The sequence below is a fragment of the Arachis ipaensis genome, chromosome B03 (assembly GCF_000816755.2).
Source record: "Arachis ipaensis cultivar K30076 chromosome B03, Araip1.1, whole genome shotgun sequence".
Taxonomy (NCBI): Eukaryota; Viridiplantae; Streptophyta; class Magnoliopsida; order Fabales; family Fabaceae; genus Arachis; species Arachis ipaensis.
Genome location: NC_029787.2, coordinates 20,706,067 through 20,720,240, shown reverse-complemented (window position 1 = coordinate 20,720,240; position 14,174 = coordinate 20,706,067). Strand labels below are relative to the sequence as shown.

Here is a 14,174-nt window from a genome sequence, read left to right as displayed (position 1 = left end):
AATTTTTTCATATAAAAAAATAAAAATTAGCCAAAACTCGATGGTATTTATGATTTCATCGAAGCTTAGTTTTCTCTCTCACTCCCCCTCTTTATGTTGTGTGTACTCTGCTTTTTGAATGAATGCAGCACCACACACCACACCACGCTACCTACTCAGCTACTCTCATCTCTCCTTATTAATACTCCAACGCTCTTTCTTTCACTCCCTTCTCTCACTCTCACTCACTCATCCATCCAACATCCATTACTACCCATTAATCTTCTGCATTATTACTATTAAATACAACAAACAAAGGTGGTGGAATCTCCCACTTCTTCAATTTTCCCACTTTCCCTGCATCTAAGGTTACTATTTCTCTTTTTCCTCAACACATTTCTTTACTTGGTTAATTTGATGGTTAATGTTGCATCTGCCTTCATTTAACACTAGTATCTTTTTCTTTCCTCTCTTTTAGCACCATTGCTAATTGCAGATTTGCATGTTGTGTATGTTTGTCATCTTTTTCACAACTATTTTTTTTATTCTTATATTTACTTTCTTATATTTTTTAGTTGTGAAATGTTTCTACTTGCATTATGTGTTAGGCTTTCAGCTACGATACGGTAGTTACTCGAAGATAATATTATAAATAATTAAATAATTTAGTCAAATATATGCAGAGAAATATGTTAAATTATCTAATAATTTATAATATTAACTTCACAGTTCACACCGAGATGTCTCTTCATGGAGTAACCACCTTCAGCTACTTCAGTTATATTCTGAACTTTACTTTCCTTGTTCTTCCTCTGACATCTTGTGTGCTTATTTTCTTAATTTGATTGAGCATCTCTCTACCTAATTACTCGTCTCTTTAGTTATTTATTCAATTTTTGTTACATTACTAATTAATAATTAATATTTTATTCGGTAATGATAATTACTTGATGCCCCTACGCTACACTATGCTCTTTTTTTTGTTCATTGTTGACAAGATCATAACTCTATTTCGTCCTTTTCTGCTTTTTTGTGCTTTTTCACTTTATCTCTTCTCGTATTTTTCTGTAGTGGGAAACCTCACTTTTTTGTACTCTTTTCTCTCTCTCTCTCTCTCTCTCTCTCTCTCTCTCAAGTTTGAACTTCAAATTTGTGCTTTACTTTGTTGCAGTCTTTGCACAAGTAAACGGGTTCATGGAATTAGCTTTCATGCTTGTAATCACGTGAATTCATTCGTTCTTCAAAGAAGTCGATCTCATTCAGGTTAGTGAAAATTAGTGAAGTATTTGAAATTCGAATCCTATATTTTGTTCCTACTTCTTTTCTTCCAGTTAGATTAGATTTGATGCTCTTTCTCTCTTTATTTTATTCTTATCTTGGTGGACAAAAAGTTTGTATTTTTTTCAGGCACGTTCTCCTTTTTATCTCTGTTTAAATTGATGGAGAGAGAGAGAGAGAGAGAGAGAGAGAGAGTGAAGGCTAGAGAGAGAAGCACTTCAGATGTTTTGGATCTATGTTTCTGTGAGAAGGAAAGACAACAAAATTTGACTGTCTCAACTTGTGTGAAAAAATAAAAGAAAAAAATGTGTTACATGGTCTTAACTCGTGTTCTGCTTTTGTTTTTTCTTGTTTGCTGGTTCAATTTTTAAGGCGCAGTTTCTGGATTAAAATAGTTCTCAAAGCACTCCATTTTTAAATGTTCTCAATGACCAGTCAGATTTTTAGTATATTCTATTCTTTATTCACATGTTAGGCCTCTTTTTAATTCACATAGCTTGTTTTTGCTGACCCCTTTTTATATTTTAACTTTCGGTTTCATTTTTACATGTCTTCGGATACCCTATATTGACTATTAAACTCACATGTCTTACTTGTGTTTGAGACTCTCAGCTGGTTTTTAATCAATTATTCAAATAGGCGCCACCAGATTTTGCATTTGACCAAGGAATGAAGATCCCATTTTTCTAAAGAAGTGTAAAGTGGGCTAATGTTTTGACCTGAGAGAAAAGAGAATTTTTTGATGAGATAAGTTGTTTACTAAGTTGATCAAACTTGAAACCTCAGCAATACGGTGTGAGATCTATATAGTTGAAACAGACAGAAGGAATTCCGATTTTTCGCGTTATTTTCAACACGGATGTCTGTATTCTGGAATTGAGGAAAATGGGGTGTTGTGTCTCAACTAGTAGTAAGAGTACTTGTAGCAGCCGGAGCAATGGAGAGATGGCGAATCCATCATGCTTAGAAATCGGATGCTGTGTGCATAAGAAAGCAAGGAGAACCTTCTCTGATCATGTTATTTCACTACACCATTTGGCGTCGTTGCCGAGCAGGATTTTCACTAATGGAAAGAGTAGAGCTTCTTGCATATTTACGCAGCAGGGCCGCAAAGGGATCAATCAGGATGCAATGATTGTGTGGGAAGTAAGTATGTTTTTGTATTATCAGAGGAACAGTTTATGATTCTTGGTTACATTTTTTTAGGCATTGACATACGAAATTCAATCTATGTTTGGGCAGGATTTTATGTCTGAAGATATGACCTTTTGTGGTGTCTTTGATGGCCATGGTCCACATGGTCATCTCGTTGCGCGCAAAGTGAGGGACGCCTTGCCTTTGAAACTGCTCTCATTTCTGCATTCTTCTGAATCGAAGCGAAACGGATCAGGTAAAGCTTGCTTCAAGGGGAATGTAAAACCGGACAATGGAGACTCTCAGAAGGATTTATCAGCCGAGGATAAACTGAATTCAACGTGGAGAGAGGCTTTCATGAAGGCATATAAGTCTATGGACAAAGAGCTCAGGTCTCATCCGAATTTGGACTGCTTTTGTAGTGGGAGCACGGCTGTCACTATAGTGAAGCAGGTAACACATTGGAAAAAGAAATGAAAAGAGAATCTAGCTATGGTTTCTGATTCCATTATGGTTTTCTCAGTTTCTTCTCTTACCAGGGCTCAAATTTGTTCATGGGATATATCGGGGATTCTCGAGCAGTGATGGGATCCAAGGACAGCAATGACTCCATGGTGGCAATTCAGTTGACCATTGATTTGAAGCCCGATTTGCCAAGTTTGTTATTTGCATCAGAATTCATCCTATCTCTCTGTTCCATGTGTGATTTTTGCTATATGTTAACCCATTTCAATTTGGTTTTAAATCCTCATAGGAGAAGCAGAAAGAATTAAACGGTGCAAGGGAAGGGTGTTTGCTTTGCAAGATGAGCCTGAGGTGCCAAGGGTATGGTTGCCTTTTGATGATGCACCGGGATTAGCAATGGCTAGAGCATTTGGAGATTTCTGCTTGAAGGAGTATGGTGTGATTTCCATACCTGAATTTTCTCACCGGCTGCTTACTGACAAAGATCAGTTTGTTGTTCTTGCCTCAGATGGTGTAAGAATTTTAAACCCACATTTCTATTTATTTATCTTCTTTTCACTTTTGTCTATTTCTTTCAAATGTTGGACTATATTTTTCGTTATTCTTGTTTAATTTGGTTACTAACTTACTATTTAACATGGCCTATAAGAATCCAATAAAAAAAATGAAGGAACAGAAAAAAGTGAGGATCCAACCATCTAGTAGAACTGAGTTTTTAATAATGTTGAAAAGAACTAATAATTCTTGTGAACCGGCAGCAAAGCTTGTGCATGATCTGAGTGGGAACTTTGGAGCTTTGTTCATAATCATACTTTGCTGCATGAAAATTAACTTGATTGAGACTGCCATGTCAAACATCTTGATTTTTCATGAGTTGAAAATAAGAAACAAATCAGCTACTGTTTTGATTGCCAAATATTCGTATTTTGTTGGATAAGTATGCTTTCAATAATTTATCTATTCTCTGCAATGATTGATTTTTCAACTTTTTTATTTTCTTTTTCTCCTTATGCCTTGATGAGGTAACCACTCAATAGTTTGTTAGCACTTAGCAGTGGAATCTTTCCATGTCTCCTCCGAATGTAACTGATTCTGATTCTTTCCAGGTCTGGGATGTTTTAAGCAATGAAGAGGTGGTTGAGATAGTATCTTCGGCACCAACACGGTCATCAGCCGCAAGGATTCTGGTAGATGCTGCAGCCCGGGAGTGGAAACTTAAGTATCCGACTTCAAAGATGGACGACTGCGCCGTGGTCTGCCTATTTTTGGACGGTAAAATGGACACAGAATCCGACTATGACGAACAAGGCTTCTCTTCTGCAACCCTCCAGAGCAATCATTCTGGAAACCCGGTCGAGTCAGACGACGGACTAAAATCCGAGCCATCTTTGCAGAGGAACTTCACAGTTAGATCCTCAGAGGAAAATGAGCCTAATAACGGAGTACAATCCATTGATGTTGAAGATGGAGCATCATCAGCTGATGATCAAAATTGGTCAGGTTTGGAGGGTGTTACTCGTGTGAACTCATTGGTCCAACTACCTAGATTCTCAGAGGAAAGGCCAAAATCATGAAATTTGTTGCTTTAACTAATGGAGATTGTTTACTTTATTCAGCAAAAGAAAAAATTTTCTTGCAAGTGAAATATCATTTTATTTCAAGATATCTTTTTTTTTGGTACTCACTTTTACTATGAAGAGTTGATTGTATAAGAAAAAGTGAGTACACCAAAAAAAGGTTTCTCTTTTTATTCCATATGGCTAACTAGTTACTTATAGAAAAGTAGGTTTTAAATTTTTAATCATTAAGCTCACAAAAGCATAATGGATTAATGGGTTTCATGATGACAAATTCTTAGATACTCAACTGAAGAAAAATGAAAGTAATCAAGTAATCAACTTTATGTCATTCGAAGTAACACATCAATTGTATGCAATTACAAGTTTTAACCAACACTATTGCAATATAGATTATGTGTGATGCAATGAATGATAAAAGCATTACAATACTATTTTGTTCTTGCTTAGCTTGGAACCATTAAAACGGGTCTTCCTTTTAGCACAATTTAAGGCCCCAATAACGTTCAACTTTAACAGGAACATTTTGTTGCTCTAAGTCTAAGATATTCCAGCAAATCTTGGTTGAAAATAGTATTGCTTTATAGACACATTAAAAAGATGTTCCACCTAGGAAATTCCATGTAGCCAGCTATGTATGCTCTTAACAGATAATTTTCAATTGATTATGATTGAGGCAACCTTAGAATTGTCCTAATTATAATTATATATAAGCTCTATACACCGAACCATGACTAATGATAATAGTCCAAATAATAATATAATGAGCTCATGCAAGGGTGGTCGCAGCCTACTAGATTAAACGTGAAAGTAACGTTATTACACAATTATTGTAATGAAAATTAATGCACGCTTTGATAGAGGTAGTTATGATAGTGTCCTTGATTTAAGAATTTGTGGCTAAGAGAGCATCGAAATTCCGACAGTCACAGTAACATGAATGTGACTTGTCTTATTTGAACTGCAGCTAAGCTAAGCTAAGCCAACCTCCATTCAGATTCTTGCAATTATATGTGATGTGAACTATGTAATTCCAATGATGTGTTTTTCAGACTTTTCTTTCTTTCTTTCTTCTGATAAAGCTGTTCATGAATTAGTAAACGAGTAATGATGTAATTTGGACACCTTTTTAGCGGCAGGGTTAGTTATACCTACCATTTAACTCACATTCCACACCTATGTGAACTGAAGGTAACAACTAATAGAATTTCACTCTTTCGAGGTTTGGCGATGCCTAATTAGAATGGAGAGATTTCTTTGTGTTGAACTAAGTTTGATTTTGAGTTCATATATAATAACAAATATTATTTGGGTTAAAAATCTAATATTATTTAATGTGTGTATTAGTAGTGCAGGTTTATTATTCAATTCTCAACTCAACATGTTACTTGAATATTTCTTCAATATTTCAAATCAATGCATAAATCCAAGGCACTTAACAAGTACTGTTCAACAAAAGTAGAAGGTTATGCATTTGCTAAGTAAAAAATGAGCATCTATTTTTATTATGGAAAAAGGAGGACAGCTAGAACAAAAAGGAATTAACAACACAACAAGAACAGCTGTAGCTTTAACAAAGCAACTAGACACAAGGACAATTTTACTACTCTAAGAACATCAGTAAAGCAACATTCAAAATATGGGAGAGCAAAATACAAACTTGCAAGAATGCAGAAGTAGTGGAGCAACTCCTCAGACAGCAGAGATAATGGAGCAGAGGGAAGAAAGAAATGCATGCCAAGGAAGAAAGCAAATCCAAGGACAGCAGAGGTGGTGGAATGACTCCTCAACCAGCATAGTTAGTGGAGCAGGATGAAAAAGGACTGCATGTCATCAGAGACAGCTCCAACGGGTTGAAGAAATAAAGAATTGAAGAGAAAAATTGGAGAGCAAGCTGATGATATAAAACAGACTTCATTTCAACATTGGAAATCAAGAAAAAGAGAGCAAACTCATGAGCATCATCTCAACATACTTGAGCTAAATTCTTTTTTTTTTCTTCTAGTGCTTCATTTTTTATTTTGGTAGTTATGGCTATCTTATGTCATCTTTTGTATTGAGAAAAAGGCTGATTATGTGAGTGAAAAAGCCATGAGAGAAAAGGCAAGAACGATGCATAAAAGAGCCACTGAAAATCTGTGTAATTGAGTTGTTGAACTAGGACTAGTTCTCCTTGCCAAGTTGGGATAGCACTTGGTGAGTTTGAATCTGTTTAGGTTCTCTTTCCATGTTGAGACAGCACTTGGGAAGCTGAGCTTTGGTGAAGAAAGCTTAGTGGTAGATACTAGTTGAATTAAATTATAATTCAATAGTATTGGTGATTGTAATTTGTTGATTATAGTGAAAATTCCACCATGGTTGTGGTGGAGACTGCACGTAGGTTTCATGGCACTTAGAAACCGAACCAGGATAAATACTGGCCTCTTTCTCTTCTTCCATTCTCTGTTTCTTTTCTGCGTATGAGACAAAACAAAAAAATCTCCTACATATTTAGCTTCCGCGAAAACAGAGCTAAAGAAGTTCAGTTTTAAGCTAACTTGATTCAAACCCCCTTCTCAAGATTTAGCAGTTCCATCAATTGGTATCAAGAGCAAGGTCTCAAGGAGTCAAGCTTTACAGCTTGGAGCAAAGATCCATGGACAATAATATGGATCCCAACATCATGGCGTATACTCTCACTGAAGGGCAGTCGAATAATAGATCTCCTTACTTCAATGGCAGCAACTACTCTTACTGGAAAGAGAGAATGAGAATCTTCGTGCAGTCAACTGACTACAACATTTGGAAGATTATTCTCAACGGACCAGACATTCCAACAAAGCAAAATGTTGATGGAGAAGTTGTGGCAAAAAAAGACAATGAGTGGACAGAGAAAGACAAGAAGAAGGTTGAACTCAATACAAAGGTAATCAACCTAATTCACTGCGCAATCAGTTTTGAAGAATACAGAAAAGTGTCGAGGTGTAAGACGGCTAAAGAAATCTGGGACAAGCTCAGACTTACTGATGCGTGAGTATCTTTCCTATCTTTTCCTAGTAAATTTGCATTCGAATTTGTAAGTTTAATCAATATTTAAGTGTTTTTGAACCACAATGAATGCTACTTTGAGTTGCGTGCAATTCTGTTTATTTCAGGTAGCATTCAGATGGATTTGACGGAGTTTTATAGAAGAAAAGAAGAAAGTGAATGATGTTGTAAACCCTGACCTTCTTGCACTCCAACGGAAATAACTTGAGATACAGAAGTCTAATTGACGTGATTCTAGTGACATTGGAAAGCTAACTTTCAGAACTTTTCAACGATATATAATAGTATATACTTCTTCTCCAACCTGTACGGCCATATTGGCGCCTAACTTCGAGAATCCCAAGTTAGGCACCGGATGAAGCAATCACACTCCAAAGCATGCTGCCAAGGCCACGCCTAACTTCAATTTCCTGAAGTTAGGCACCAAGATCACTCAAAGTTCCATATTCACGCTGCCAAAGTAACGCCTAACTTGGAATTTCCCAAGTTAGGCGCCAGTCTTAACACCAAGTGGTTCCGTGCCTATGTGATGCTGTATTCGAAGATTTGATTATTTATTTTGATTAAATTTTATTTTATTTATAAATATAAAAAGATATTATTTAGTTTTAGAAAATATATTTTATATTTTCCTCTCCGAATTTTGATTCCACATTTTCATACTTTTCTCTACTAGGGTTTATTTTCTCCATGAGGAACTAAGCCTCCATTGTTAAGGTTAGGAGCTCTTTTTACTTTGATGGATTAATAATTATTTGTTCTTCTACTCTTGATTAATGTTTTGATTATTGTTTAAGAATTGGTTTCATTCTTCATCCTAAGAATTAGTGATTATTGGGAAATAACTCTAGTTCAACTTGAATTCTATTTGAATCTTGAAAAAGTTATATCACTAGAATTACATCTTGAAATCAATTCCTCACAACTCTCTATTTATCTAGATTTAATGCGATACGTGACATATAATCGTGTTATTTTTTGGTATCTAGGGTTTGTGTGGCTCATAAATTAGAATTGAACTTAATCTTCTAATTCAATCAAGTGACCAAGAAATTGGCGATTGATTGAGTTAGAAGAGATTAAATTACTAAGAAATTAGGGTTTAATCACTTAAGGTTTGCCATGAACATAATCTTTGCATGATCAAGGTAGTTAATATTGAATATTAATCCGAAAATTTAAATATCTCTGACACCTTAACTATTTTTATCATATTATTTTCTTAACCAATTTTAGTTTGCTCTTATTTAATTTTTTGTTTTTATGTTATTTGCTATTGAAACCCTAAATTTTGATTGTCTAACTAGAATAATCAATTGACTATTATTGCTTGATCTATTAATCCTCGTGGGATCAATCCTCACTCACCTGAGGTATTACTTGGTACGACCCAGTGCACTTGCCAGTTAGTTTGTGGACTTTAAATTCCGCACCACTTACCCATGAAGGTACTAAACAAGTAAGGGAGACCAGGATTGATATGTTGATGAAGGAGTATGAAATGTTCAATCTGAAGAAGGATGAGAGCATCGATCAAATGTTCGAAAGGTTCTTAATAATCATCAACAACCTGGATGCCACGAAGATCTATTCTGAAGAAACCTTGGTAAGGAAGATCTTGAGGAGTCCTACTAAGAAATGGGAAGCAAAAAGCACAGCTATCTCTGAAAGAAATGATTTGATCAAAATCACCTATGATGAGCTAAGAGGCAAGCTGCTGGCCTATGAAACTACTTACATGTCTCAAGACAAAGATGACAAAAAGAAAAGTGTAGCACTGAAATCAAGAATAACAGCCAAATAAAGAAGAAAAATCTGATGATAGTTTCTCAGATGAAGAAATAGTGCTTTTTGCAAGAAAAATGAGGAGATTACTGAGATTCAAAAATAAAGGCAAAGGAAGTTCTTAATCCAAAGACTTCAAGAAGGATCAAACCAAGTTCACCTGTCACCACTGCAAGGAATCAGATCACTTCAAGTCAGATTGTCCTCAATTAAGGAAAGGTGAGAAATCAAAGAAAGACAAAAAGAAAGTGATGATGGCAACATGGAAAGACTTGAAAAATGATACCAGTTCGGAAGATTCAAATCAAGAGGCTCAACTACGCTTAATGGCTGATCACATTGATGAAGATGAGGTAGATCTTTCTGACCTATCTATTGATGAATTGCACTACATTATCAAAGACTTTATTGTGAGCTCTAAGAAACTCTTAGATAAATATGTTAAATGCAAGAAAGATAATGAAGCATTGAGAGCTGAAAATGAACTTTTATTGAAAAAAGTAAAGGCAACCGAAGCTTGTGATGAAATTTTTTTAAAAGAAGAAAACAGTGCTTTAAGAGCTGAATTAAACAAATTCAAACTCAGGCATTCGGTCATTGTCTCCACTAATTTCATTGCTGAAAATGAAAGGCTGAATAAAAAAAATTAATAACCTTAATAAGGACTTGGCAAAATTTGTTCAAGGTTCATAAAATCTTGACAAATTATTTGTTTGTCAAAGATTTGGTTGTGAAAAATCTGGACTTGAATTCAAAGAGAAAAGTAAGGCTGTTTTCAAACAAAATAATAAAAAATATGAAGCTTCCTCTTCCAATATTATCAAACCAAAAAATTTCAGTAAGTCACAAAAATCAGTGAGCAAGAACCATTGCTATAAGTGCAATAGAAAATGTCATAATCCTCAACAATGCTTCATCTTTATGAGGTCTTTTGGTAATGATAGTAAATTGTATAAAGTTGTTTATGATTATAATGATCTTGGAAAACCAAGAAGATTTCACATAAGAGGATCCAAATGGATTTGGATACCAAAGGTCAGTTGAAGAACATGTAGGTTTACCTTACATCCAAGAAGAAATTGGACATGTGGTATCTTGATAGTAGATGTTTAAGGCATATGACCGGAAAGGATAATTTCTTCATCAAACTCAAGAAGTATGATGGAGGATTTGTCACTTTCGGAGATAATGATAAAAGTAAAATAATTGCCATTTGGTAAGGTTGGCAAAGATTTTTCTACTTGCATTGATAGTATCTTTTTAGTAGATGGGTTAAAGCATAATCTATTGAGCATAAGTCAATTGTGTGACCTTGGATATGCTTTAACCTTTAGGAAATTAGATTGTAGGGTCATTAATGAGAAAACAGTGGCTATTTTATTTGTTGCAAAAAGAAGTGACAATGTTTATGGTCTCACACTAGATGATCTTAAAGTTCAAAATGTGACCTGTTTCTCTTCAATGGAATCTGAAAAATAGATGTGGCATAATAGATTAGGACATGTTAGCATGTTTCAAATCTCTAAGCTTGTTAAAAAAGTCTTAGTAAGAGGTCTTCCTAACATTAAATTTGATAAAGACATCACTTATGATGACTGTCAAATGGGTAAACAAACAAAAATCTCTTTTAAACCCAATGAAGATGTCTTAACTAAGAAACCATTGGAGTCGTTGCATCTTGATCTTTTCAGACTAACTAGGACTCAAAGTCTTGGAGAAAAAAATTATGGAATGGTTATTGTGGATGACTACACTAGGTTTGGTTGGGTGTTCTTTCTAGCTCATAATAAACATGAAGCATTTTCTGTTTTCAAAAAATTTAGCAAGAAGATTCAAAATGAAAAGAGTTTAAAAATTATTTCAAATAGAAGTGATCATGGCAAAGAATTTAAAAATCAACTCTTTGAATCTTTTTGTGATGAACTAGGCATATTACACAACTTCTCTTATCCTAGAACACCACAACAAAATGGTGTTGTGGAAAGAAGAAATAGAAGTTTACAAGAAATGGCTAGAGCTATGTTGTGTGAATATGAGGTTCCCAAATTCTTATGGGCTGAAGCTATGAATATAGCTTGTTATGTTTTAAATCGAACCCTCATAAGAAAGCTTTTGAAGAAAACTCCATATGAACTTTAGAAAAGACATCCACCTAATCTTAATTACTTTCGTGTGTTTGGTTGCAAGTGTTTTATATTGAATATAAAAAAAAATTTGGGAAAATTTGATCCTAAAACACATGAAGTTATCTTTCTTGGTTATTCCACAAATAGCAAAACTTATAGAGTATATAATAAGAACTTTAAAACTGTTGAGGAGATCATGCAAGTAACATTCTGTGAGTCTAACTCTGTTCCTAGTATTTGTATTGATGATAGTCCAGATTTTGAAGTTGAATTTACCAAGAATACTGAGACAATTCAACTAAATTCAAGTCCTCAAAAAACTGCATCTGCTAGCAATGAAAACACTGATTCTGCAGGATACAATTTGGAATTATCTCCTATCGCAGCAGAAAATCCTGATACAGAGGCAATTTTTGATCAGGAAGAACCTGAATCCTCAACCCAAACCAGAAAGTCAAGAGAATGAAAATTTCAAAAAAATTATCGTGAAGAGTTTATATTAGAAGATCCCTCTAAAGGAATGACTATTAGATCATCTTTGAAAAGAGTTGAATCGAACAATATTGCTCTTATATCAAAGATAGAACCTGAAAATATCCAAGAAGCACTTGTTGATCCATCTTGGGTATTAACCATGGAGGAGGAACTACAGTAGTTTGAGAAGAACCAAGTCTGGACCTTAGTGCCTCATTCAAATGGAAAGAATGTCACGGGTACAAAATGGGTTTTCAGAAATAAATTGGGTGAAGATGGAACCATTGTTCGAAACAAAACAAGATTAGTTGCTCAAGGCTATGATCAAGAGGAAGGGATTGATTTTGATGAATCATTCGCACCTGTAGCTCAAATGGAAGCCATCAGATTGTGTTAGCCTATGCGACTTATTGCGGCTTCAAGCTATTCCAAATGGACATAAAGTGTGTATTCCTTAATGGTATAATAGATAGAGAGGTTTATGTAGCTCAACCTCTTGGATTTGAAAATAAAACCTTTTCTAACTATGTTTTCAAACTAGCTAAAGCCTTATATGGCTTAAGACAAGCTCCTAGAGCTTGGTATGAGAGACTTAACTCATTTTTATTGAAAAATAATTTTCAAAGAGGAGCCACTAACACCACTCTGTTTATTAAAGATTTCAATGATCATTTTATCTTTGTGCAAGTATATGTTGATGATATCATTTCTGGTTCTGCTAATGAGGCTTTGTGTGCAGATTTTACTAAGCTAATGACAAATAAATTTGATGGAAGAGCTAACTTTCTTCCTAGGCTTGTAAATCAAGCAAACTGTTGAGGGCATTTTTGTTCATCAAGAAAAATATGCGAAAGAACTTGTCAAGAAATTTGGGCTGGAATGTGCCAAGCCAATAGGAACCCCATGCATCCAAATATCAAGCTTGACAAAGATGAACATGCTAGAGATATTGATGAGACAAGATACATAGGGATGATTGGTTCCTTGATGTATCTAACCTCCTAAAGGCCTGATATCATACATAGTGTTGGTGTGTACTCAAGATTTCAATCAAAACCCAAGGAATCTCATCTCTCAGCTGTCAAGAGGATTATTCGATATGTGTTTGGTACCACTAATTATGGTTTATGGTATCCCAAAACTGATTCCTTTCAATTAATGGGTTATTGTGATACAGATTTTGTTGGGGACAAAATTGATAGAAGAAGCACAAGTGGCATGTGTTGCTTCCTTGGCAAATCACTCAATGTATGGTCAAGTAAGAAGCAAGCAACCGTGGCACCATTCACTGCCGAAGCTGAGTATATTATAGCCTCTTCTTGTTGCTCTCAATTACTATGGTTAAAAATTCAGTTAGCTGATTATAAACTGAAAGTGTCTAATATTCCATTATTTTGTGACAATATAACTGCTATAAATATTTCAAAGAACCCTGTTTTGCACTCAAGAACAAAGCACATTGAAGTTAGATTTCATTCTATAAGAGAACATGTGCAAAATAGAAATTTAGATATTCAGTTTGTTAAATATGAAGATTAATTAGCTGATATTTTCACCAAACCATTGATTGAAGAGAGATTCTGCAAACTGCGCACTGCATTAGGCATTCTTGATTCTTCTAATTTTTCTTAATTTTACTGATATTGTGGTTTAAGCATTTTGTCTCACAGATCGAGATGAGATTATTCTGGGCAGATGATGAATAGGCTTCATTAACTCATTGTGAAGCTACCTAGACTTATTGATGGCAGGTTAGACTTACTGAACCTAGTATGTTTGCTTATTTATTATCATGTGGGGCACCTATGTTGAAGCACCTTGGGTCCACTCTGGACATGGATCTAAGAAACATTTTTGTCTGTAATTTAACATTATAAGTTGGGCTTTCTTTAATTTTTTTTATTTACATTTCAAATTTATTTTTATATTTTTTTAAATAAATAAAAGTTATATTGGTTACAACTGTGAAATTAAATGGTTTTCAAAGTTTTTATTTTTATCCCCTTTTTCAAGTTGAGACCTTTGCACTCCCCAAGGTCTATATTAACTCTCCACTACATGCACCCTTTCACACACAACTCCTCCACTCCTTCACTCCACTCTTCATTTTTTGAAACTAACTAGTGCTCTATAAGTATGACTCGCAAGAAAATGGCAGTCCGCAGAGGCTCTCATAGTGGTGCTCATTCTTCACGTTCTCAACCCTCTACTCCTCACTAAACTCTCAATCATCTCTTTCTCCATCTCCCACCAACTCTCATTCTACCTCTCCTCCAAATACCACTCCTGAAATGGCTCGCACCATGACCATTGCTCGCCGTCCTGGCGT

The 14,174-nt window shown here is 35.0% G+C and overlaps 1 protein-coding gene across 4 annotated transcripts; it reads left to right on the top strand.

The window, feature by feature from the left end:
• On the top strand, positions 104 to 4,660 carry LOC107629889 (probable protein phosphatase 2C 52). Of its 4 annotated transcripts, none has more exons than XM_021118363.1 (7): positions 104 to 347; positions 1,151 to 1,242; positions 1,870 to 2,403; positions 2,500 to 2,844; positions 2,931 to 3,048; positions 3,146 to 3,369; positions 3,963 to 4,660. In XM_021118363.1, exons 3-7 carry the CDS (start codon positions 2,143 to 2,145, stop codon positions 4,428 to 4,430), a joined length of 1,416 nt encoding a protein of 471 aa, XP_020974022.1. In that variant the 5' UTR covers positions 104 to 347; positions 1,151 to 1,242; positions 1,870 to 2,142; the 3' UTR covers positions 4,431 to 4,660. The 4 variants fall into 4 exon arrangements, with proteins under 4 accessions (XP_020974022.1, XP_020974024.1, XP_020974023.1 ...); XM_021118365.1 differs by having other exon boundaries at positions 1,897 to 2,403; positions 3,963 to 4,430; XM_021118364.1 differs by having other exon boundaries at positions 1,862 to 2,403; positions 3,963 to 4,430.

What these genes read in the sequence shown, in the direction of transcription:
- LOC107629889 (XM_021118363.1), top strand. Translation starts at nt 2,143, where the DNA reads ATGGGGTGTTGTGTCTCAACTAGTAGTAAGAGTACTTGTAGCAGCCGG. An exon ending in ATGCAATGATTGTGTGGGAA is followed by an intron (nt 2,404 to 2,499) that starts GTAAGTATGTTT and finishes ATGTTTGGGCAG; the next exon opens with GATTTTATGTCTGAAGATAT. An exon ending in TTGTTCTTGCCTCAGATGGT is followed by an intron (nt 3,370 to 3,962) that starts GTAAGAATTTTA and finishes GATTCTTTCCAG; the next exon opens with GTCTGGGATGTTTTAAGCAA.